Source organism: Trichogramma pretiosum, unplaced genomic scaffold (genome assembly GCF_000599845.2).
Source record: "Trichogramma pretiosum strain Unisexual culture from Peru unplaced genomic scaffold, Tpre_2.0 scaffold70, whole genome shotgun sequence".
NCBI classification, from domain to species: Eukaryota; Metazoa; Arthropoda; class Insecta; order Hymenoptera; family Trichogrammatidae; genus Trichogramma; species Trichogramma pretiosum.
The window spans coordinates 623,732-650,415 of NW_019641132.1; the positions used below are offsets into that span (position 1 = coordinate 623,732).

At 44.4% G+C, this 26,684-nt stretch overlaps 1 protein-coding gene across 4 annotated transcripts in view; it reads right to left on the minus strand.

Annotated features, from left to right (window-relative positions):
* Positions 1 to 1,547: 1,547 nt before the first annotated feature.
* Positions 1,548 to 26,684, minus strand: part of LOC106658404 (protein abrupt) — a 33,655-nt gene continuing 8,518 nt past the window's right edge. For 2 of the 4 annotated variants that reach the window (XM_014380340.2, XM_014380341.2), the window contains exons 2-7: positions 22,504 to 23,008; positions 16,824 to 17,069; positions 16,351 to 16,744; positions 16,214 to 16,261; positions 4,716 to 5,211; positions 1,548 to 4,620 (exon numbers count right to left, since the gene is read on the minus strand). In XM_014380340.2, the coding sequence (XP_014235826.1) occupies positions 4,119 to 4,620; positions 4,716 to 5,211; positions 16,214 to 16,261; positions 16,351 to 16,744; positions 16,824 to 17,069; positions 22,504 to 22,797 (1,980 nt within the window). In that variant the 5' untranslated portion in view covers positions 22,798 to 23,008 and the 3' untranslated portion in view covers positions 1,548 to 4,118. Of the gene's footprint in view, positions 4,621 to 4,715; positions 5,212 to 8,545; positions 9,305 to 9,346; positions 14,883 to 16,213; positions 16,262 to 16,350; positions 16,745 to 16,823; positions 17,070 to 22,503; positions 23,009 to 26,684 lie in introns of those variants that run through there. The other 2 variants (XM_023458102.1, XM_014380343.2) reach the window with 2 other exon arrangements.

Sequence of the window (26,684 nt, forward strand, 5' to 3'; positions counted from 1 at the left end):
CTTATAAAAACGGCATTTTAAGAAATTGGTCGGTGCACAGTCAACAGATTGAATAATCTTAAATTTAGCTTTTCAATGCTCGTAGATTGCACATTAATAGAACGAAAACGACTCAAGTACACAATTAACAGTTTGATATCGTGTGTGTAAGTCGGCGTGTTGCCGAAATATTCGATATTTTGAATGTAACAATAATAATTAAAAGTGCTCGGAATCGCCAATTGATAATAGAAAAACTGTACTCTCACGATCTTAACATGAATTACTTAAGTTAGCCCTGTTTAGTTTTTGTCTTTAAACTATAGGTATATCTACAATATAAATACAATATGAGTTTTTTTCTACTCCTCTTATAATCGCGTGGCATTTGAGATTCAATTCTTTCCCATAATCTTATAAGTACGATACAAATATCTCTATAACGTGCAATGGCAAATGCATTTCCGATATCTTTTGCTTACTCGCTTTTTCAGATTTTTTATCTGTACATTTTCGTAGATTCCAACATTAAATAATAAGATATAAATCTACAATCAAGAATTTTTTACGGCACATGACGCTGGACAAAAATGACTTCTGCTTACAGTAAGATTAATGAGAAATTAATACTTCCGCTCGCACGCGTACATAAAAGACGAGTATAAGTACATCAGCTTGCGAAATGGTATAATAAAAAAAAAATAAAAATAAATATTTTCATTAAATCGCAACATGTATATTTACCGAACGCAAGAAAAACTTATCGGCAGTGAGATTTCTATTACGTTTTATATGTTATTTCATTATATTTAATTACTTAAATAATTACAATTACGATAATTATTATAATCGTATTCATCATTAATTTAATTTTTTAAGTTCTTTTTAAGCAATTAATAATTTCAATCATACTCAGACACACAAAAATTTTAAAATTATTTTTGGCTTTAGAAAAAAAAGTAGAAGAAAAATTTTATAAAGAATTCGTGCATAAACCCGATAAATAGATACAATGAAATTAAAAATTCGTCATGCGAATAAATTCATTACATACACATACTTTTTCCGTCAAATATCTTTTAAATTCGCTTACGTTTAATGATCATTCATACAAAATAGTCATGTTAAAAAGACGCAGAACAAATGATGAAATGGATAACTGACAAGTATGGCTATCCTTTTTCTGTATGTTGTTATAAGTGGCTCGCTTTATAAAATAATAATCATCATTTAACAGACTTGAAAAAAACCGTATACATTTTTCCCCATGAATGGTATTTCATGCGCGAACGCAAGCAAAACTGTTGCCCGCAGCAGTATAAAAAGAAAAACTTGTAACAAACCAACAAATCAACAATTAACACGTAAATGACAAAAAATAGAGTTATGTATGTATTATGTTCATTAATCTGTTAAAAACGCTTCGCGGCAAGCGTGTGGTAAAATATTGGTATGAATCATATAAGATACTCATCAGAGTATCACCTGTTTTATTCAATAGGTATATAGTAGTTAGGTAGTAGTAATAATATAAATATTATAGTATCACGGCCTGGATGCTTTTGTAGTTTTTTTTTGTAGTTTGCTTCATAATCGCTATCAAGAGTATTTATCTATTGATTGTGTATGCATTCGATTATGAACAGAGAGTAAAAAACAAAAAAACAAAATATTCATCGTCACAAGTTGAAACCGGCACGAAAGCTCCCATGTAGGCGTCTATTTATCTTGGTGCCTTTTTTGCTGTCTACGTACGCTTTACAACAGATATACATTTTTATAGGCAAATACACATTTAATTAACAACGATCTTTGTGAGAAAGATTAGATCATGGATTTGACTGCTGCTCGATTTGATCGAGGGACGGATTACAACAAAGGCAGTAAGATAAGAAAAATCTGCAAGTGAGATTGGAGCTTTCTGCGGTCGAAGAACTTGATCGACTTTGGCTTTTCTAACAACTATTGCAATACTGTTATTTTGTTATTTGTATTATTGTTTGATAAAAGTGACTATTGTCGACTATTTTCGGGTTCATATTATATTTCAATATTTTACCAAGTTACAACGCAATTTACATAAGGGCGACAAGCGAGAGACGACGGGCAACTCATTTTTTTCCTCATTTTGTTCAGGTATACACATTGTCTTTTATATACAATCGAGCATGCATGTGTACAAAGTTACGCGTTTTTCGCGGTAAAAATACATTCTCTGTATAAATATAAATATGCGTGAAATATTCCAATGGGCGGCTTATATCATCGCAGATTAGGATATGTTAACTTATCTCTGTTATAATGCTTGTATAAATAGAGCTCTATTATTTTTATATAGTAATTATTGTAAATACTGTGGTAAAAAATTATGATATTTGTGTATCGTTAGTAGGCTGACTCGGCGGATGTGACTCTGTTGCGCTGTTAAATGTTATCAAATATAAATATATATTTACATTATGTCGTCTTCATCGTATGATTGCGGTAAAAGGATAGAATCTGATTCTTTGTGAGCTCTAAAAGCTCAGATGAAAGTTAAATATAACTACAATTATGCTCGACGTCGTCTCTAACTCGTCAGCAGTAGCCTGCGACGGCTCTTTAAACCGTTCGTATTATAATACAATTTTTATTAATAGATATAAATTCATTTTAAAGTATTCCCTTGATCCGCGGCTATTTTATTATAGTACAATTAATATTGTAAGAGATACAGTAAATGTGTAGTAATTTCGTGGTTGAGTCTTTGTACCAACGAGATCCTCATTAAAAATTCTCACATGTCTATCGTTTTTCAGATCTGCATTACTTTTTTTGTGAAAAATTGATTTTCATTGTTCGACTCGTTCTAACGAGTATATGGCACGGTAAAGGTATCTCCACGCGATCATTCACACATTTTTTGTTCGATTTCAATAATTTAATGGGCATACATTAATGCCTGTTCCCAAATCCTCTCGATCAGCTATATTGAAAAGCTTAAATTTATAACTTATGCACATTAAAATAATTCATAATTGCACTCGTTCACTTGCAATATATTTTTCATTTCGTAAGTCAACTTTCAATCATTCAAAAATCTTATACGAATTCGTTGAATTTAATTATATCATCATACTTATTTATGATTCATTATTCAAATAATCAGATCCAAATATTAGTTAAACTATATCTTACACGCAACTATATTACATATTTTTTTAAATCAATGCATTGAATCGTTCAGAACTAAATTTTAATTGTATATAAATTCTTTTTTGACCTCTGATATTTATAATATTTTTGAGATTGATCAAGTTTGTACTTTTTAACGATTAATCGTTCGTTTTCACCGGTAAACCTGTAGGTTTGACATTTCATTATCATTAATCGTTCAGAAAATATTTATATACTATTTAGAGAGCATCAAGGCAAGAAGTGGTTTCATTATGAATTTCTTGGAGCCATTCAAGTTTATGACCACAAAATATTTAGTTCCATTGAAAAAACAGCAAATTATTTTACGACGAGAAGTCTTTCGTTTTTTTTTTTGCAATATAGATATTTTTAAGAATGAAAATTACGATTCATTGCTTAAAAATTTAATCAAAGTCTTTTTTAAAATGATTAGTAAACTTCGATAACGCGTCAGTTTAAAAAAAAAATATCCAAGACCGGTTGATAAACAGCCGATGTTTGAATGCATAAAATATATTTTTTAAATCTCTTTCATCACAACTCACTCTAAATATTCTTAAAATATTATCGGTTTCATTCCTGTAGTATTATGATAACGTTCACTAGCATACATAAACCTTACTTATTGAAAGTAAACTACATTCACTCGTGCACACATGCAAGTTCAAACATCTTCATTTCGTATGGCATTACTCGAGAAACCTGAATTATTTTGTTAGTCTCTTTCTCCATTGGTGCGGCGGCAGTTTCAAGTTAGCTCGAGGATATAGCGCTCTTTCTCAGCTTTAATTTTCCGTTTCAATTTGTTGCTGCCGTCGGCAAGCTGTTTTTTGATAATTGAAAGCTAATGGGATAACCGATCTCGTACATTTACGAGAATATTTGATATTCATGTGCGCGCGTGCGCGCGCGATAGTGTGTGGTGCAATCGGCCGATGCAATCGAGCTCGGCGGCTTTTTTTTTATTCGGGTTGAGCGGTATCAGGCTCAAGTTCATCGCTAAAAGTGTCATCCTCACATACCGACGAATCTCGTTCGTTATTTTTCGACGTCGACGGCGCAGAATGAGACGGCGATTCGGCGGCGGCATGTGCCATCATCACCGACGAGCCGTAGGCGCTGTTGGCTAACTTACGCAAGGCGCTCATCTGGAGGGCCTTCGTTTGAGCCGTGTAAGCCGCCACCTGCTCCGGGCCCAGCTGACCGAGTGCGGACAAGCTCGAGTTATCGGCCAAGAGCTGCAGGAACGACTCGACGATCGGATTCGAGCCGTTCGGTTGGCCTTGCAGGCTCGACAGCGGATTAAAGGCGGCCAGTCCCGCTGGTAATTGCGACATGGACGGTGGCAGACAACCGTTGCTGGCACTCGCGGAAGACACCGCGCCGTGCTGAGGCGTCTGATGCAGTCCGTTCTGCGTGTAATTGAACTTGTTCAAGATGCTGTTGGGCGTGGACGTGGCATAACTGCGGGGGGGGGAAAGAGAAACGAAAAATTACACGAAACGTTCGGGTCGAGGGAAAAGAATTTCTCTCTCGGTGACTAGGTGAATTTCACTTACCGGTTGGTCACGCCCATCGTTAAATCTTGAGGGTCGTCGGCGTTCATTTCCCCGTCGTCGTCGTCTATCGACTGCGTGTCGTATCGTCGCCGTCCCAAGGAAGAGGAGGAGGTGGCGCCTCCCCCGCCAGCGCCGCCGCCTCCGCCGCCGTTCGTCGGACTGGCTCTCGCGCGCAGCTCGTTGATGTCGACGATGTGGCCGGCCTTGGCGAAGAGGCGCACCGCCAGCTCGGGATCGAAGGGCGCCGGCATGGGCACCACCGGCAGGTCCTTGGTGCTGATGCCGCGATGCTGCCGAGACATGTGCGAGTGCAGAGAGTTCCTGGACTTGGCGATGGTGCCGCAGAGCACGCAGCGATAGCCCGGGCAGATGGTGTGCTTGTCCTCCATGTGGGTGCGCAGCGTGTGCGCCGATCGATAGACCTTGCCGCACTTGGGGCACGGCCGGGGATCGGTAGCGCGTATGCGAGGATGTTGCTCTCCGTTGCGTCCTATTACTGCAAGAGAAAAACGAGACACGAATGAAATTTAATCGACGATCGTTGGGGGGGAGGGAATGTCTTTCTGGAATATATGTCTAATCTACGATAGAGTTAACTGTAAGAATTGTTCAAACCCGCAGAGCAGCTGCATGGCGATGTTAGTATTAAGCCCAGACTGCATGTATCCTCTCGTGCAGAGAAACGTAAATGTTACGTTGAGAAGGAAAATAGCGCTAGAGGCTAATGGATTTTTTTTCATTTTATTAATTTTTTTTTTATTTTCTATAAAGCATGCATTTGGGTCAATCAAAAAGTGACGAACTTTCAGTTTTTAGATACCTATTTTTTTTTATTATACAAAGCATTATTGAAATAATTACAATTTCATATAACTCTGGCGTCGATAATTCTTATCGTACTCTTTGCGCGTTTGTTTTTTAATATGACTTTACTATTTTGTTTCCCTTAATATATTCTGCTCTTTTAGATTTCTAAAATAAAGCACCACAATTCGCTCTCTATAGAATATAACTTGTGTTTTTTTTTTCATATGCATACTGTTTTGTCATTTGCTACCGTAACGCGTACATTATAGTTTGATTGCGAAGATTAATCGTGTGTAGATTATATTCGAAAATAGACCTTTTTTTTTGTTACTCTGGCGCCTCTTTATTTTTTCCGGTATCGGAGACAACACAACACGGATGCGCGCCAATATCTTCGAATATATATATCATTCGCTTCGAGTACACCACTGTATCATACTCATTTTCAACGCGTGTCGCGCGCGCGCGCGAAAAGTACAAAACAAAAAAAAAACAAAAAAAATAATTTCCTTCGACGCAACACGTATACGCGCGGATTATGAACGGGAGCTCGTTGCGCGCCTGTTACGAGGGCACACACGCAGACACACGGGTCTACGCGTTTTGGTGCGTTATTTTTGGTATATCAGACCCTTTGCTTACACATTAGGCGACGCGCGTTGAAATAACAAATGCCAAACATTTTTATATTTTTATACATTGTATGTACACACACACACACACACACACACACACACACACACACACACGAGTCATTCAACACACGGCGTTTAAAACATTTTTTATAACTCATTTATAATGAACTTACTTGTCTAATTTCTACAATTATAGTAACTTTTCTCCTGTCTTTCACGCACACGTATGTACAAACTTTTTCTCATTCACTCAGGGACATATTTTTTTGTTTGTAAATTTTGCCAAAATACTGACCAATGATCGGGGGGGAATTTTTAGTAAAAAAATAAAAATTAATCTTATTACAAAAAAACTAAATCACATCTACAAAGTATTACAATCGTAATACATTTTACGTTTTCAAGCTCACACATATATATGATTGTTGAATTTAAAGTTAAACGTAGAAAATCCTCAAAAAACAAGTGTCGCGCGCGTGTCTCACTCACTTTATTTTTCTCACAATGAATATCGCAGTCTCGTAAAATAATTCATCTATATTTATAAATTTATTTTTCATTTATATATATCTATAATTCGCTCGTTTTCATAATATATAGTATTTCTATATAAATTAAGAGTGATTACTCCATTATACGCGATATAATAATCTAGGAATCTCTAAGTTTTATTTTTTTTTTTTATAAAGCTAATTTTGTAGCGTAAGGCTGGCTTACTCAGCTTCGAGGAACATTGTTTTGCTTTCTTTCCCAACTTTTTCTTCGTCTTTCTCTCGCCCGATTATTAATCGTCGCAAACGTTATTTTTCATTCGTTCTCTCCCTTAACTACTCTTACATATTGAATATACATTTTCATCGTTTTTTTTTTTTTTTTAATATTTTATTTTAGGCATGCAATGGATCGCGTTCTACTTCTTACAATCTCTATAGAGTATCTATTGTACGATATTTTTATTTATACGATATATTTTTCGCGCGTGTCCGCTGCAAAGTTGAAAATATACGAGGTATTTGCTTTTTTTCGGGAGGGGGGGGGACTTTTATCTCTCTTTAGCCTATAACTTAGCTCGCTAGGTATTGTGTACAGCGCTTCGATCGCTAATAATTTACATGTGCGCGTAAGTTTATTGCATCGTGGCCACGATGGTTGCTGTATTTATTTTTTTTTTTGCTTGTTGTTGTCGTATATACTCACGTGAACATGTTCCGGGGCGGGGGTAGCAAGTTTCGAAGGAAGGAAGCCGCGCGCCAACGCGTGTCGCGTTCGCGACGAAATAATAACAAACGTAATCGGGTGCGTCCTTTCAGCGATTCGGTCGACGCAGAAAGAGTATGCATTATTGTGTGTTTGTAATGCGTGTATCAGAGACTACCTCTACGATAGCAATAAGTACACGTAAATGTAATAATCGAGTATAATCGGTATGTCACTAGCCGCTCGCAAGAGCATAAATAATATAATCAATATTGTATATATATATTGTATTTGTGTTCTGCGTTTTACGTGTATAAGTATAGACTATATATAATTATATAAATGTCATACAATTTTTATACATACAAGGATAAATAGATAGTTTACATAACATATATCACAGCAAAGCCGGAGACATAATAGTGATTATAGGAGGCGTCGTCGCTCGTCTCTTTTATAAGACAAATATATAAGAAAGAAAAAGAATGTCGACGTCGCGATGTCGTCGTTACATATATACGAGAGGTATCTATAGGTGGTAAGCGGCATATCGATAGTCCTTTAGGCCGATACAAGAGATTATCGTCATCAGACGTAGGTCCATCTGAGAGTCTTGATCTGGTCCCACTGGAGCGGGTGCTTGAGGCGCATGTGATTGCGCACGCTATTGGGATGGGAGAAGGTCTTGGCGCAGGAGGCGACCGGACACATGGGCGAGTCGCGGGGATAGTGCTGGTCCAGGTGCGCCCTCATGTCGCCTATGTCGGGGGTCACCCTAGAGCAGAGAGGACAAGCGAAACCTGCGGACGATCTTGGCTGCTGCTGCTGACCATAACGTTGCTGCTGTTGACTCTGATGTTGAAGTTGTTGGCGCTGCTGCTGCTGCTGCTGGTGTTGGCGCAGCAGCCTCGTCATGGCGTGCAGCTGCTGCTGCTGCTGTTGACTGCTGTGGGGGTGGTGGTAGGCCGCGTGGTTGGCAGAAACAGCAGCAGCGGCATGAGCAGCAGCGGTCTCACTGGGCTCGTCGTACTTCTGATCTGCAACCACCACCATACCACAATGTTACACACCTCCAACGACACAAGCAGCCCGATTTTTGTTTGTTTCTCTCTCTCTCGAAATCTCTCGATATCTCTCTCAACCTCTCAACTCTAACTATTTATTTATCTATATGTCTCTTCGTATCTCTCTCTTTCTCTCGCTCTCTTTCTCTCTTTTCAAGTGTGTTATTAAACTGTGTGTGTGTTTTATGTATGTGTACGTGTTGAGTGATTGTGAGGATGAAGATGGTGCAAAAGGCTATGATGAGGTCAATCAATCAACAACAACAACAACAACGTAAGAAGCGAAAGAAGCGATGGTGGTGGCGGGGACCGAACCTCGTCCGTCACGAGTCAGCCCGATAGCGCGGGGGGGTGGTGGTCACGATCGCGGAGGGAATCGTACGAGTAACGTCGACTCAGCGCGTCGGGTGGGGCTGCTGCTGCTGCTGGCCACCACCGCCACCGCCACCGGCCAGACTGGGCCTCTGGTGGATGCCGTGGGCCTGCAGCTGGTGATTGATGAGGTAGTGCTTGGTCTTGCAGCGCTTGCCGCACACGTTGCACTGGGGCCAGGTGTCGGGCGGCGGCCAGTTCGAGTGTACGTTTTTCACGTGCTGGCGCAGATTCGAGGGCGAGGAGTAGCTGCGCCCGCAGTAGCGGCACACGGGCCTCAGCTCCTCGGCGACGTTGTTGCTAGCTTGTTGCGAGCAGTGCTGCTGCTGCTGCTGCTGCTGCTGTCGACCCACGGCAGCGGCTGCCGTGGCGCTGCTCAGGGCGCTGTAAAGACGGGCGAAATTCTCCACAGCCGTCGACGACGACGACTGCGACGTCCGGCGGTGGTGATGGAGCTGCTGATGCTGACTGTCCTTGTTGCTGACACCGATGGCCATTGACGCCGGCAAGGACCCTACAACCAGGCAACAACCAGTGCCACAGCTCAGAGCTTTTGTTTTTTTTGCAAGGAGACATTTTTCGCTTCGCGATCATCGTCGTCAGAGCCCTGCAGCTTTTTTTTTTACTTTTTTATTTTTTTTATTTATTTTTTTTTTATTTTTCTGCAAACAACGCGCGTGCAGCATCTCTCCCGCCATTGCTCGCGCGCAGACAATTCAACTGGCTACTCAGGCATGCATATAAATCGTTTTTAACTTTTTTTCAGCCGATTTTTTTTGTTTTCACTACTTTATTTTTTTGGTCTTTGCTTAATTTGAAACTATATCACACTCTCGTATCGCTCTCGTAGCAGGGCGTGCCCGATTGCAGGATATACACGTATATGTGTGTATTTAACGTTTGTGTGTAATTGTGGTGGTGGTGGTGGTGGTGCGTAAGTCATTGGTTAAATTCTCCACGGGGGGACAACAGCACCGTTCCGCACGCGTGTGTGCGTGTCTATGTGCGTTCATACCGGAAGAAATCCTACTCTTTCTCTCTTTTCGTCTATCTATGGTGTATCTGTCTCTTTCCCTCTCATTCTCTCTCTCTTTCTCATCCTTTCCCATCTCTTTGCCCATCGAGCAATGAAGGAAGGTATCTAAGCAGCGCAACGGGTATTGATCCATCGGCCTCGCACACGCGCTCGCTCCTTCTTTCTCTTCGTTATATGACTATCATTCCTGCGAATCTCCAGAGCGCGCGCCCGCCGCCGACGCCTCACACCGCCGCCGACGCCTCACACCGCCACCGCCAACGCCGCTGCCGCCGCCGCCTCGCCCATTTCCACCAAGAGCCGAGACTTGCCTTAGTGCTTTGCCAACCAACCCCCTTTTACAATCGCCTTTCGCTCCCTTTTTTTCTAGTTTTTTTTTTTCCTTTTTTTTTTGCTTCTTTTGCACGTCTACGTACGTGTCTGGTGGTACGCACCCGTATATGCACGACTCGAGACACGAGCTTTTTTTTCACGCATTCGTCACGCGATCTCTTTGGCTTGATATTTATTTATGACGGTCTCGAACTGAGATTTATATGTGTGCGTTTTCAGCTCTAATCGAAGATATTATGCGCTCGTCTTTTTGTTTCTATAGCCTACACAATGCATACAACGATTTCCCATTATGACAGATGCGTCCTTTCAATTAATCGGAAAGTCTGAAATTCGCCAACCACTTGGATTCGATCGCTGTGAACTTGTGCGTGCAGCAAGCATTGATTAAAGCCAATAGGGAGATTCGAGAGCGTCGTACAGATCGAAAGTATAATTGAGTCTTAAAAAATATAGACTGTACTTTCAGAGAAAGAGAGAAAAAAAGCAAAAAATCCAAGCTCGATTGTAGCTCTGCGCGTTGCTGCAGTATAAAGTTTGTGCTCGCGGCCTTCACGGCCCAATAAGCTCGATTATTATTATCTTTCTCCGCCAAAGAAGCTATCGTTTATACGTATTTTTCTTGTCTGCCTTTTTTTTCGATTAAAAGCGAGCTAAAAAATTGTTGGCCGAATTCAGCAGCAGCAACAGCAGCAGCAGCGAGAGAGAGCACATAAATCATATCGTGATAAATATGCAAATAATCGTTAGCTCAGGGTGGGCCTTCGAACCCTTCTTAAAATATGCCCGACTCGTTTGCGGGTGTAGTAGTAGCACTTCGCAAAAGGGGGTAGATAGGCGCGCGCGCGTACACATGCGAGGCGGCGATCGCGTCTGGTGCTTCTCGATATTTCAACTCGAAACGTGAAATACATCGCAGCTTACAAAAAGATGCGGTATATAGGTACGTAGGGTAAAAAAGAAGCACGAGCAAAAATTATGTATGAAACGTATTGCGAAAGAGAAAGTGAAGGATAGATACGAGAGACAGAGAGGGAGAGCAAAACTCATCCGAATCAATATCAAACATATTTTCTCTTATTTCCTTCTGCCGGAGGCAAAGGAGGCAAGGGTGGCTGGCTGCGCACATGTGTCGAAATTCTCGATATGTACAACGTACGCAGCGGTGCAGAGGCGAAATAAAGTAAAAAAAAAATAAAAAAAAGGGAGAAACGAATCGAATCGTAAGTGCGAAAGCTCGCTCCTGCGTTGGTGGCACTGTGCAAAATGGAGAAAAAAGACGGACGAGCGAGTCGTGGGGTTGCGCGTCTCTGCGACTGGACTCGCAAGAGTTCAAGTGAAATTTCCACAGAAGAATATTACGTATTCTCAAATGCGAAAGAGGCTTATTTTCTCTCTCTCTCTCGTTCGCGCGCGCACCAGCCCACCCGAGCTAGCAGATAGTATAAGAGAGGGGCCGAGGACGGCGTAAGGAGCCAACGACCCCTTTCATCCACGAGCGAACTGATCTTATTTCCGTGTGTCACCCGCAAAAGAGAAAATCTCGACGAGTCTCCATCTCTCCTCTCTCTCTCTGACTTTCGACCCTCTGCTCTCTGTGTGGGTTATAATGGACGCCGGGAGAATCGCCTTACCTCGCGCGCAGGGCTATCCAGAGACGGACGAAAAGTCATCGCAAGCCCCATGCGTGCGCCGAACGTTTACAATTTAAGAGTCGTACAACGAGAAGAATAAATTACATCGAAATTCGCTGGAAAAAAAAAAATGACTCGGTATGGTACAATAAAAATCTGTTCGGCGCGTCACCTGCTCAAGTATTTTTCCGATCCTTTTGATCGCGTTTTTTTTTACTACCGCGCTGATGCTCGACTCGTGCTCAGAAACATTTACACGAAGGCAGAGCGTAATCGCCCCGCGCGCTACCGATTTACACGGATTTAGCATGATCATTATTCTCCTCGTCCCCGAGCTCGTTGATTTTTATTATTGTTTCGTCGCGTTCTTTTTTTTCCAAAAAAGACGCGGAAATTTTCCGGGGATTTATCGACGCGCGACAAACGGGACACACACGCGCACACACACACAATGGCAGTCGGGCGGTATTTACGCGCAGCCAGACGTGATTAATCCTCGCTCCAAGAGATTCCGGGCTGTATGTTTGCTCGTTGCTCGGACAGCGGTTGTGTGCGTGTGGCTATAACGTAAGCTCGTCGTCGTGCACAGGGCCCTGTTTACGCAGTTCGAACTACAGAGCTCGTGGGCTCGAACTAGGCGCTCTCTCGTAGGCGTGTGTGTGTGTGTGTGTGTGTGCGGTGCATACAATACTGCACACACGCGTCGTATACCGTGCGCGTGCGAGTACCAGCTGAGCAACTATTTATAAGCTATTGCTTTTGTCACGCCGTCCTCTATACGTCGGCCGGTTGTCTCGCATTCGAGCCTTTTACTGTCTTATCTGTCGTTGCGAATTTCAGCTGCATATACACATATATTTACTGATTTCGTTGAAAACGAATAAAGTCACTTTTTCCAACTCTTTTTTTTTATTCGCCGGATCTGGTCGTACTCAAAGTATTGAAAAAAAAAGAAGAAGAGGCAATTTTAACGCGCGTTAGATCGTATCCCTTGGCAAAGTTAAAAGGCCAGGCAAAGAGAAGCAAAGTTAAAGTAAAGTAAAAAAAAAAGTAACTGGCTTTTCGGTCGAGAATCGCACACGGGCGCGCGCACGAAGGGGGCTGCTGAATTCGCGCGATGAGCGCAATCTACCAAGGGGCGGATGCCTTACAAGCGGTATCAGCATCACTAGTAGTATAGTAGTAGGGAACACAACGATCGCTCGTCTATGTGTGTGTATGCGAATATGCTGCTGTACATATATAGTCGTGCATGTGTGTGTGGTGAAATAATCTTCGGTTAGAGCGCACAGCACACAGTGAATTCCGTGTGTGCGCGACGGCGGCGGCGGCGGTAGCACATAGAGAGAGGGGGAGGGGCGCGAGCACGTACAACACACACACACACGGATACGATGGTGCGTGGCATGCGGAGAGAAATCTCCGAGCAGCAGCAGCAGCAAAGAGGAGTAGTACGTACGGTTCGAGAGGGGGCGCGAAATCTTATTCTCTCTTCCGGTAAATTGTTAGAGGCTGGTGGTGGGGAAGCTGAGAGAGAACTGATATTGAGTGAGCGAGAGACAGAGAGAGAGAGAGAGAGAGAGATGAGAAAGGAGGAAAAGAATGAGAGAAGAGACCGAAGAAAAAGTACGATAGCGAACTTTACAGAGTTATCAGTCGCGCGGAGCGTCGAGTAGCAGTAGTAGTAGTAGTAGTAGTAGTAGTAGTACAGAGAGAGCAGTGTGCTGCTGCCACTGCCGATGGAAAAGGAAGGGGTGTCTTCTTCGCCCAACACACGGTGGGCGTTTGTGTGTGCGTGTAGGTGCGAGCGCGGGGAGGTCTTAAGGCGTTGTTTGTTGAATCATAGAGTGACTGCGCGCCCGACAGAGAGAGAGAGAGAGAGAGAGAGAGAGAGATCAATACGCGCGAGTTTGCTCTCTCTCTCTCTGTCTAACTCCGCTTGTCTCTCTGCGCGCCACTTTCGCGCATCTATAATATCACGCTTATATAGACACACAGCATACAGTCAGGCGCGCACAGCCAGCGCAGTGCTAGGCGCGCAGTACGTACATACGGCACATGCATGCACTTATACACACACAAATATATGAATCGTATAATGCGACACAGTCGCGACCGATGCCTGCGCTGCTTATACTTTACTTATATTCGCAGTGGGCGGGCGACGACGACTCCTATATGTAATATATACAGGCTATGCTACACAAACGCACGTCACTCTCTCTCTCCGAGTGTGTACATAGACGCGCGCAATTTATCGTATATAATCAGTAGTAGCGGTAGTAGTAGTAGTTGGCCGAGCTAAAATCGCGAGAGAGAGAGGGAGCGAAAATCAGCGCTCGCTCAGCCGTATCAGTGGTGCTTGTCCTCGAGGGCGCTGCCGCTGGAGCTGCTCCACCTTTCGGGCAGAGCTTGATGCTGCTGCAGCTGCTGCTGCTGCTGCTGCTGCTGTTGAGAAGTCGATTGCTGCTGATAGACCGCAGCCACCGTGGGCAGAGCTTGAGCTTGCACGAGGCTCGGCTGATAGACCGGATAACTTTTGCGCTTCCTGATGCCGTGCATCGACAGCAGGTGTATCTGCAAATACTGCTTGGTCTTGAACTGCTTGCCGCACACGTGGCAGGACACGTACTCGGTCTGGATCGTGTGCACGTTCACGATGTGCTGCTTCAGATTCGAATTGTTCGAGTATATCTTGCCGCACTCCGGGCACTTGGGCTTGGTCTGCATGTCCGTCATGAGCTGCTGCTGTTGCTGCTGCTGCTGCTGCGTGTAGGGTTGCATCAACGCGAGCTCTTCCATCTTCTTTTTAGCGCACGATTGCAGCATCATATTGAAATCGTGTCCGGCTGGCTGCTGCTGTTGCTGCTGCTGCTGCTGCTGCAGTTTCTGCTGAACCAGACTATTGAGCTGCTCAGGGTTGAGGCTGCTGAGGACGTTGAGAGCCTGCTGGTTCAACTGCTGCTGCTGTTGCTGCTGCTGGATGACGACGGAGGCCCCCGCCGTGGTGGCCTGCTGCTGCCAGGAGCCGCCAGAGCCACTGCACGATGCCGAAACCTCGCCGCAGTCAGCGGAGGGCTGCCACCTCCCTGGAACCAGCAGGCAATTTCAGTCCTCAGCCATCTCGAGCCTCCCGAGAGCGTCCTTAAACACTAAACTAGCTCTCTTTCTCTCGCTCTCTTTCACTCTCTCGCTCTCTCTTTCTCACTCTCGATTTTACGGGTATCATTGACTAATTTTATTTTTTTTCTCTCTCTCTATCTCTATCTCTATCTCTATATCTGTATCTCTCGATTTGAGCTTTTTCTAACTTTCAAGCATACGCACACGCTCTCTCACTCTTTTTATTCCGTTTTTTTTCTTTTTAAATTTATTTTCGCTCACCAGTTATTATTATCATGTTTGTAATTGAGATATTTCATATCGTTACATAATCGCAAGCTTCCTTTTTACCCCTCCCACCACCAATACGATAGATACACACCAGCACGATCAATAGAAAAAGATGCAATAGAAAATGAAATTACATTTTTGACTTTGATTTTGTATGTCTCTCTCCCTCTCACTCTTTCTCTTTCTCTGTTTATCTGTCAAAATTTTTGTCCTCTTTATCTCTCTAAGCAGCGTACCGATTATCTCGAACGCACGTCGACCCCACGACGCAAATTCGCTTCGAAGAATCGTCAACTGGGCGAGGTATGAATATTTATATATGCACGTGCAAATTATTAGTTGAAATTAGAAATGATGTAACACGTGAATTTATTTAAAAAAAAACGTAGAGAGAGAGATTGAGAGAGCGAGAGAAAAAAAATTATGAGTGATGTTTGAAAGAGGTGTTTTTGCAGTGGTGCACAATTCGCGGATCAGTGAGAAAATTACGCGAGAGAAAGAGAGGGTTGGCGTTGAGAGGGGTACGAGAGTTCCATGCATTCAACGCAATGTAATGATAATAATAACAACAGTAATGATAACAATAATAATAACAATAATAATCATGACAACAACAACAATAATAATAATCATAACCATTGTAATAAAAACAATCATAACAGTAGTGATTATAAGAAATAATAGTGGCTGCAGATTTATTTTTTACTGTGGCATTAATAAAAAATAATTTTAATCGTAATCATAAATTTTTAAAAATAATGATAATAATGTTAAAAAAAAAAAAGTAACGAGAGACCAGAGTTGCTTTTTCTGCACAAATGCAAGTATATAAACGGAGGAATGGCGGGAAGATTGCTAGCAGTTTGGGCTTTTTTGAATTCGAAAAAGTTAGAAAAATTGTTTGGTTAAGCGCGCAGAATTTGAATCATTGACGAGTCAGTATATTACGTGAAAAAAACAGGTGTCAAAAATAGTGGCGATGATTAAGTAAGAAAAAAAAGGAAAGAGACCCAAAAGTCGTACTCACCCATGCGACTGTCTTGAATTCCGGATGGACCGGGCATGTACGAGGCGGCTGTGGACGAGAGAGAGAACGCCAACGGTCAATTTTACATTCGAAGCGATTACAAAAATCATAAGCGAGAAAAAAAATATGACAAGCACCTTGTTGGAGGTTCATGAAGGCACCGTGAAACAGCGATCGATCGAAGGTGTCGTTGATGGTGTCGTTGATGGGCTCGGATTTGATTTGGCTGTCGTTGAGCGAGACGTCGGCGTCGCTGTTGGCGCCGTCGTCGGACTCGTTGCCGCCCGTCGAGCGTCGTCGTCTGTGCTTCTTTTTCGACGGGGTCAGTATGGTGGGTCCACCCTCTAGCGCCTGGCCGAGCAACGATTCCGCGTTATTGCCCATTCTCGATACGGAGCCCGAGCCCGAGGTCGGACGCGACACCGGCTCCGAGGTCAGACCCGTCAGTTCTGGAGTATAGCTTCGTCGACGTTTCGACGTCGGACTTTTGTCCACGCTGTCGATGTGATTCCGTTTGGTTGTGTTGTTGTCCTATAACACACGATTCGCGAATGAGAAACGAGCGAAGCAATTTTCGATAGCGTGCGCAAAATTGCCAAGTGCGACTTACCATTGTGTTTCCTACGGTGTTGTTGAAGATGGGCTGGATGTCGACTTTGTCCTGTTTCTCGTCCTTGTCGTCCTTCGAGTCCGTCAGTCCGCGAATCTGTAGCATCTCGGCGGTCTTGAGAAAGCTCGGCAGCTGATTCTGCGAGACGGCCACCTCGCCGTGATACATGAAGGACAGGAGCTGCTCGATGTCCGTGTGCGGGACGTCTCGCATGATGATGACGGGGTGTGTGCACTGCGCCGCGTCCTGTAACGATCCGACAGAGCCGAAAGAGTGAAAAAGACATCCTCGTATAACGAGCAAAATAGAAGATTACAGTTTCGAATAATAAGCTGCTCGATGTATAAGGGATGAAGTAATATATACAGAGGTGCGCATTCCATTATTATTGTACGCGTTCGATTGAGCAAGCGATGCCGAGTGCGCGCACAGACACGAACGCGCGTGGGATTCGTCGAAAAATTTTTCTTACATAGAGATATAACGTACACATTGTCTGTAATAATGCTAACGAGCTATTGATGAATTTTTTTTTCTTACTTTGTATCCGCTGCTGCATCGGCCCACGCGCGAGTACTATACCCAGAGAGAGAGCAAAGCGACTTTATATACGTGTAATTACAGGCTGCACGCGAAATGCGTGTGCCTATATATCGGACGATGATCAATGTGATTTTCTAAAGCGCGCAATTGGGAAAGATCTCTCTGTCTCTCTCTCTATTCTCGTCGTTGTCGACGACTGCGTTTGCGATACAGACACACACACAGGCAGACTGAGTAATTGTCTAAAGGCCTCTTTTTCATATTCGAGCTCAATAATAACAACAGAAAGCTTATTACAATGGAACAATGAGTCGACTTAGCAGCAACGGCGGCGGCGGCGGCGGTGGCGTACGTAATACGTTTTCCATTCAAAACGGCCGCAGCTTATTTTGCATGCGCGAGCACGTATTAATTAAACACACGGGCAAAGAGAAACGATACGGTCAATTATTGATACGATATAATGCAATAGATCTCGCTCGGCGACGACGAAATTGTCCATATTGTAATATTCAGAGAGGCGCCCCTTACGTCCCAAGGGTCGCGCGGAGATTTTTATTTTTCGCGCGGATCTGAAATTCATCCCGTTTGTATAGCACGAGAGTTGAGAGGTCGAGTCGCGTTTACGGATAAAAATAATTAATCATTACTCGAGGTAATACGATACGTCCGTCGATATTGCTTGTCGACTTTCAAGTGGACACATTACATACTTGACATAATCGAGGAATTAAAAGATTCCGTCATTGCATATTAATATCGGTAAGTGATGAGTACTCACACGCGTGGGGGTACCTTGGCGGTCAAATGCCATCGCGAACGAGTTCAATTTTTCATGAATATATAACTTTCCGTATACGAATAAATTTTTGCGGTTGTACTCGATCTACGTACATAAAGTAATGGAGATGGAATAATACATGATGCGAATAAAAAAAAGAGAAGAAGGAAGCAGAAGCAATTCACGCGTGCGCGTGTAATTATATTTCATCTAAATCCATGTAAGCGTGCAGCTCTCGTTGCTCTCGATACTCGAAAGCCCAAAGGCACACGAGGGATAGAGAGAGAGAGACACGGATACAGAGACGAGCGTTAATTGAAATTGTTGGAATTATCGACATAGCTGTTGGGGGAGGCTCGAGCAAGGGGAGGGCAAGTAATTTCTCTCGGGCGGCCTATAAGGGGGGCGGGCCGAAGCGTGAGAGACGCCACCGAAAAGCTTTGCATGACAATACGTGTATCGGGCGCATCACGCGTGTACATATGTGTGTGTGTGTGTGTGTGTGTGTGAGTGACTTAATTAATAATCAGGCAGGTGACATCGTCGCGCGCACTATACGACAAATGTGATTTGTTCGTGTAATACACGTATGGCATTTGCCCAGAGCCCCGAAGTCGTAGATCTAGTAAGTAGCTGCAAGCTATACGTAATGGAATTGAAATGGGTACGAAAGATTAACACTGCTGCTGCTGCCGTTGCTTTATTGGATTGTGTGTACCTGTGTATACGAAACGCAACACGAAAAAGAAAAAGACAGAAAGAAACTGCCAAGTCCAGAGAGAGAGAATATAGACAAGTACAGCGACAACAATCCCCCGACGGCGCTAACAATATTGCCTCTATGTGTGCTCGGAGAGATAGAGTAGCCGGAGTATCAGATATGTGTGTGTGTGTATGTCCGCGGACACGTTTTTGCATGCCATGGTTTCTGATCCGGTTATATAGGCGTATGAGTGAGCTCATGGCTTCGCTTCGACGACGACGACAAAAAAAAAGGAAAGAAAAAAAAAACGACACGTTCGCGCAAGCACGGCCCACGCGCTTCGCTCATAAAGCATTAGGCAAGTCGCCGCTGCCGCTGCTGCATTATTCTTCCGCGAGTATGTGCGCCGCGCGACCTACGTACGGAATTCCTACGCACTCGCGTGCGCACGCGAACACGATCGTCATGTAGCAGGGGAACCGGCGAGACACTTTCTCTTTATCGCCCCGCGGAGCTGGTATACTCGCGCTCGCCTTTCCAGACCGAGTTTGACGTACGCAGCTTCCGTTTTGCGTTGAAAACGATTCGAGGATTAGAGAAAATTGGAGCGATTATTACGAGCGATCGTCTGCCGCTCGCGACTTCCGTCGTGTAATAAGCCCGGCGTACTACTGCTATACGTGCGTGTATTATAAGATAAAAATAAGCGGGCTGCAATTCTGCACAGGCGCGGCAGCTTCCCCCGCGCGCGCACCAGCCCAGAGCCGCTGTATTACGCGAGACGCACAATAATAGATTTTTAATTTTATAATCGAAACCGATAGAGTCGTCGGCGGCGGCGGCGGCCTGGGAGAAGAAAAATTTGGATTTCGTTCGTTTCTTCGCGCGCGATCGGTACCGAGAGAGATATACACGGACATGCGATGTAAATATAGACTTTGAATAATGTTACTAGTCATAAAAAACGAGTTCTCTCTCTCTCTCTCTCTCTCTCTCTCCGTAGTTTTATTCCCCTCTACTTACCGCACGCACGCATGTTCGCTGAGCGTAAAGGATTTTGCGAATTTAGAAAGGAACAGATTCCAATAAATATTGTTCACTGATCGGATCCGACAATTAAAATGAAAAAAAAAAAAAAAATGAAAAAAAAAAGTGAAATAAAAAAAAAAGACGTTGAGGACGCAGCAGAGCCCGGCTGTATGCTACATCGGAATATTTCGTAAGATTATAACGTAGGCAATATAATATGTTGCCGTTAATAAAGCGAATAATGCGAAAGGAATTAAGTACTATGTATTATAAGGTAAGAGAATAAGTGAGCGAAGGAAAAAAGAGAATAAAAAATTATATTTGCCAGGCAGGAATATTCGTCATTGGGGCCCCCGTGTGCGCGTTGTTATATGTATGCTGCGTGAGAAGAGCCACCGTATACAGCAGCATCCTGTGTCCATATTTTTAGCGGCTTTTTATAATATCACGTGTGTGCGTATTTATACATTGCGACACATAGTCAATGAAATTGATCGAGTAGCAGCTTATAATAAAAAAAAAAACAACGAAGCGAAACGAGAATCGATCCGATCGCGCTAGGCTTCGTGCTATTATGATACATCTAATTTAGACACTACTCCTCTTTCTGCATTGCTCACTGTACGTACGTACGTACGTACATGTCTAAGCCACCCACGCGAAACTCGTTATATACATCACACGTCTGTGTGCGAGTGCAGAGGCTCCGAGAGTACTTGCATAAAAGCCCCAGCGCGCGCACGAGTATACGCACGCCTTTTGCACGATTGCGCCTGCATTGGAATTCCATTAAAATGCGCGCGCCAGCGACGACGACGACGACGACGACGACAACGTACGTTTGATTTGATTCGCGTTTAATGACGCAAGTACTACCACCACTACTACTACCTGCGACCTCTTTACTTACATTTTTCGCACAAACAGCGTACAATGTGGAGAAAGCTAACGAGAGCAAGCAAGATTGATTCTTTTTTTTTTTGCCAAATCACGATATTACTCTAATTGCTTGGGATGAATTTGGGTACAAGCGTGAATATTTTGGAAATTCGCTTTGCTCTAATTGCAAGGCGAGCGAGAATCTCGAGAATAAGCAATTTCTCTCTCGTTTCAACGACGCGATGCAGCACACAATTCGGATTGAATTCGGACACAAGGTCAAGCGGACGATTAACTCGTCGAGGCTGTTTCTTTTTTTTTTTATAAGGAGTCTCGAGCGACAAAGGGTCGCGATTAATATTATTAGATCTCGATATATGCTCTCTCGAGCGTGTGTCTGTGTCTGTGTGCAGGAAGAGGCCGCAAGAAATATAAAATCGCGGTGAATCCTGATGATCGTGCTGTGGCTCACGAGACACGGGCGTACATAATATACGCACATATATATACCGAAAGAAAAAATTAACATATATGCAAATACGGCGACAGGTTCCAGTACGAGTAAATGAAGTGCAAAGATAAAGCATCTCTCTCTCTCTCTTGCCGAATGGCTTTTTTCGATCGAGGATTAAGTTTCGGGCGTCCATGAGAAAAAAAAAATGCGTGCGAATATGCGTGCCTCGCGCATCTCTCTATATATATGCGTATATACTTCTACTCGACTGACTCGCGCGTCGTATTAACTAGCCTAGAGTGCCGATTTTTTTTTCTTATTCGTTACGTGCGCGCACGTAATTCCGAGAAACGTCGAAAAAAATCAAGCAAGAGAGAGAGAGAGAGATGGATGCGGATCGAGATTCGTGCTGCATGTAATAATACGCAAGGGAGCGTGTGTCTATTGCTGTTTTTGAGCGGCAGCAGCAGCAGCAACAGCGGCACTAAATGGTATAATTGCGCAGTGCACTGCGTACACCAAGCCGGCCGTAAAAATAGATGGACCAAGTTTCGCAATGAAGATTTGTGCGCGCGTCGGGGCTGCTGCTGCTCGTAGTAATGCCGCGCGCGTTGCAGCGCAAAGCAGCACCAGCAGCACCAGAAAACAGGTGTGACGGCCAGAGTGAGAGTGAAAGAGAGAGAGAGAGAGAGGCTATGTAATGCGTGTGTGCAATATGGGGAGAAAGAGAGAGAGAGGAAGAAGAAGAAGAAGAAAACGGCAGGGCGCCTGCACTTTTAATAATAGAATGTAGAGCAGCAGACCGAAGTACACACAAACACCGTATGTGTGCTCTGTGGTCCGCGTGCAGAACACGCGCGACTTGTGCAAGCTCACTCGGACGAATCGTCGTCGTCGTCGTTGACGACCAGACCAGAATAGAGAGCTGCTCGTGCAGTACTCGCGCATGCATCGTAAGCAGCGCACTCGCAGATCCGAGCTTCTTCTCTTTTCCTCCTCTTTCCACGGCGACGAGAGAGATGCGAGAAAAATGACAAAAGCGACTTGGACCTCTGACACTTTGGTGTGGCACGGCACGTGCTTTGAGAAGACGCAGAGTGAAAGAGAGAGAGAGAGAGATAAAAACAATCGATGCGACGCGCTCAGATAAGCTCGGCCGCGACTCGGTCAACTGATTAGCGTATAGTAGTGAGTCTCGATCGGCTCGACTATTTGTTTTTTTACGCGCTCGTCTGGACAAGCCTAATTAACGATAGGAAACAAAAACAGAAAAAAAAAAGAGGAGACTCACCTTTAATATGGACCTGAAGTAGGGACTGCAGGCCGAGAGGACGACCTTGTGCGCGAGGTAATTGGTGTTCTTGGAGCAGGCCAGGGTGACGTCGACAAAGTCCAGGTGGTCCCTTAGGTGCCTGAAGTTGGAGATCATCGAGGCCGGGAAGTCGTTCCATCTGAGGGAGTACTGCTGCTCGGGCGCGTCGTTGATGATGCTGCTGCTCATGCTCATGCTGCTGGCGGCGCCGCCACCGACCGACGAGAGGGCGTGAGGCGCCTCGCCCTGCGCGGAAGTCGTAGCGACCGCCATGGCGCCCGATTTACCGGGGTCCACGGCCGTAGGCACCAGAGGTGCTATCGTGACTCGCGTGCACGTACGCACACCCGCCCACCTCCTCTTCTTCGCCTCGCACTGCCTTTCTCCTCCCTGTGTTGCAGTGAGAGACTCGCGGAGACCTGTGGTGTGTTTTTGCACTCGTGTCACTCGTCGTCGCGGTCACCAAAGTAGAGCATCAATAATCCTGCAAGCAGATGAACGCACGAGAACGTCTTTAGTGATCTTACGTATATCGATTACTGCACTTATGCACGTTAATTACTACTGGTTATGTATTAGCGCGCAAATATATATATCGGGTGCCGTTTCTCTCGCTCGCGGCTCGAATGTGTGGCGGCTCTGGCGCTGTGACTCGCTCGCGGGCGCCTCGCGCATAACTCATCGCCCCACAAGCCGCATAAAGTGTATATATCGTGTATAAAACAGCAATAGCAGCAGCACGCGCGACGAAAAAATCGAGGCATTAAATTTTTTTGTGTATTAAAACGACGACGGCAACGACGACGACGATGATGATGATGAGGCTTGTTGTTGCGAAACGGACTCTCGCGTGGGTCACAATATATATAATATAATATAAACGAGCGCGCGTATAATACGGGTTCGCGCGCACGCGAATTCGATGTAATTCCAAAAAAGAAAAATAAAATAAAATAAAATAAAATAATAATATGTAGTATGACTCGCTGCTCACTTACACACTCACGCACAGCTTGATTATTTACGCATGTAACGAATATACAAGTATAGCGAAGCTATTTGCGCGTTGACCAAGTGTAATCCGGGGGCTCCCGGTTAATGATACGATATCATCACGCAGCAGCAACACAGCAGCAGCAGCAGCAGCAACAGTCCGAGAGCAGTGCAGCATATACAACTTACACGCAGAAATTTCTCATATACTCACTCTCTGTGCGTTGTGTGTGTCTGTGTATGTGTTGCACGTACTTACTTATGTACTCCGATTTGCTGCCGGGCCAACGAAATAATAAATAAAATATGTGTGCAACATTCGGATGAGACTGTTCGATGTATATAGGCCCCCACGCGATCGAGTCGTGATCTACCTTATATGTATAATGTATTAATGTAATAATGTGCAAGCGTCATACAGTGCAAATTAGATCTCTCCACGTCGACTGCGCTGCCCCGCGGCCGTGCTTTTCTTTCCTCGTTTATGCTTTTCGCGGCGCGTATCGCTGCTAAAAGCTGTACTACTTGATATGTCGAGAAGGAGAGAGAGAGAGAGAGAGCATAAGAGAGAGAATCGTCGCGGAAAAAAGTGTCAGGCTTGTAATCTCTTTCATTCTCTCTCTCTCATTCTCTTTAACTTTTTCCCCGAGTGCGCGCCAAGATCTGCGAGAGCAGCTCGAGGTGATGATATCGAAATAAAAAGGCTCATGTTCCGGTCTATAAATAATTGTAGTACGTGCGCTTGTATAGCAGCACACACACACATACATAATATATTTTTGAATTCGCTCGACTCTTTCTCTCTCTCTCTGTGTACGCGCGGGGGGCGGCGGGCGGGCGGTGGTGCGAGTTGTATACATACACTTTGCTCTCTCTCTCTATAAATGTAAAATTCAAGTGCGACGACAAACGATAAATTTTTGTCGAATCTTAGTTAGTAGCAAGCGTCCTCTTTATATTTAAGGAAACGCTGCTCTTCTTAAATATAACATTTTTCTTCGGCTAACTCTTTTTTTTTTCTTACTCTTTTTCTCTGTCTTCTCTTCGTTTTTTTTTTTTTTTGATATAATAAAAGCAGAAAGAGAGAGCGTATGATACGTGCCACTCGATACCCCATCAGCAAGAGCGCGCGATCGCACGTGTGTATGTGTGTACGTGCGCGTGTGTGCTCGCGCTCGCTCGCGAGTCGGTCTGTATATATAATTAATGTGCACGGCTCAACACACACCGGAAAAGCAATACGCGTGCAGAGAGAGGCGCACAATATATATACGGCAGAATCAGAGCCGCGCGCGATGACGTAAAAGAGCGAAAGACAGAGAGAGACATTAGAGTGCACGAGCGGAAATCATATGCGCTAACGTCGACTTAAAACATCGATTGATATTACATTACGCAGCTTACACTTATATTCCTAAAATATTATTGTACGCTTACGTTTAATATAGAGAGAGAGAGAGAGAAGAGAAGAACGAGTCCGCAGAAAGTGTCTCTCTCTCTATTAAGTTTCGGGCGCGCGAGGGGAACATACACAAGACGCGGGTCGATTCTCTTGGACTCGAGATAAGCCGCGAGTCTCATTATAATATATAATACGTGTAACAAGCCTCTATGAAAACGATTATTGCGAACTTTATATAGCATACGACGACGATGATGATGAGCTTTCATTACAAATTATATCTGTGTTGTACACGCGTAGCTCGGCGTTGTATTTATTATTACGAGCAATATACGGCGTGTCCGGCTGCCTCTCTGTGTGCTGTGTGCTCCGCCGCCTTATCTGTCTGTCGAGCGAGCTGCTGCTGCTGCTGCTATATGCTTTCTCCGCGCGATCGCCTCAACACGACTCACTTGTTTACGCCTCTATATAACGTTATTGTAATCGCATTCATGTACACAAGCGCAATTACGCATATACATATATTTGAACGTAATGTTACGGTACGTGTGCGTATAGCGCAAATGTACTCTTGCGACAAAGTCATCGTTATTGTTTTGCGCGTCGCGATCGATGTCACTTGTACACGCATTATTATGCCCTCCCTGCGTGTATAATAAGGTGCAACTCTCTGTGTACACGCAGCACATAGGCGCACTTGCACACGACGATCGTTGCGCAATATCCGCGCGCGTAATTATTTAAATTTCAAATTCGTCGTCGTCGTCGTCGTCGTCGTCGTCGTCGTCGGGCTTGCAGCATTAGCGGAGCGGTATAAGCGGCATAAACGAGCAGGAAAGTCCGCGCAACGCGATGATTCGCGCGGGGCAATAATAAATATAACGTGTTTACGAGCGGTAGCAGTAGCCAATGGATGGGGCTGTAAATGTGTGTGTGTGTATAATATAGGTTCGCGCGCGCGCGCGCCTACGCGTACGGCAACTCGGTCTCCTCGCGGGGTGTACCGAGCGCACGCCGTTGTATATTTTCGGCGCGTGAAGTAATACAACGCCGACGCAAAGTAGCCTAACGCGCGCTCGTTATAACACGGATTATATACACACACACACATAGACGCGTATACGAGGCAAAAGCTTGATTAGGCTCGCGTGGCCAACCCCGCTTCAACTACCGACGCGCATAACTCGTATATGCGTGTGCACCAAACGAGTCCGCGCACATATAGAGGAAAGAGCGCTAGAGCTCTCATTGCGCGTCGTTGCCTGGTGGCCCACAATTATTTTCGATGCGGCACAAGAGCTCTCTAGTAATAGTAGTTGGAAAAACATACGTTCACTCTCTCTCTCTCTCTCTCTCCCTTGCTCTGCTCGTCGTCATTGCGAGAAAGACAGAGAGAGACAGAGAGCGAGAGCAATCTGAAACAAGAGGTGCATTGGTGTTGTTTAAAAATAATTGCTCGTAGCGAGGCAGAGTAACGCAGCTATACAGCAGCACAGCCCGCCGCAGCAGTAGCAGCAGCGGCATAGCAGCATGAAAAAAGGAGCAAGTATAAAAATAACAAAAACACACGACGAGCCGATGACGGACTCGGACGAGCTAACGCTACGCTAAAGCCGAGATATACGTACGACGGTATACGCGGCCCGTTGTATTATTATTATACATTGCGGAGATACACATCGCTCGATCGTGTTGCATCTTTATTCGCACTTTTCGCTCCTCGATTACCCCGGGACACTTTTTATTGAGCGCGTTCGTATATGCA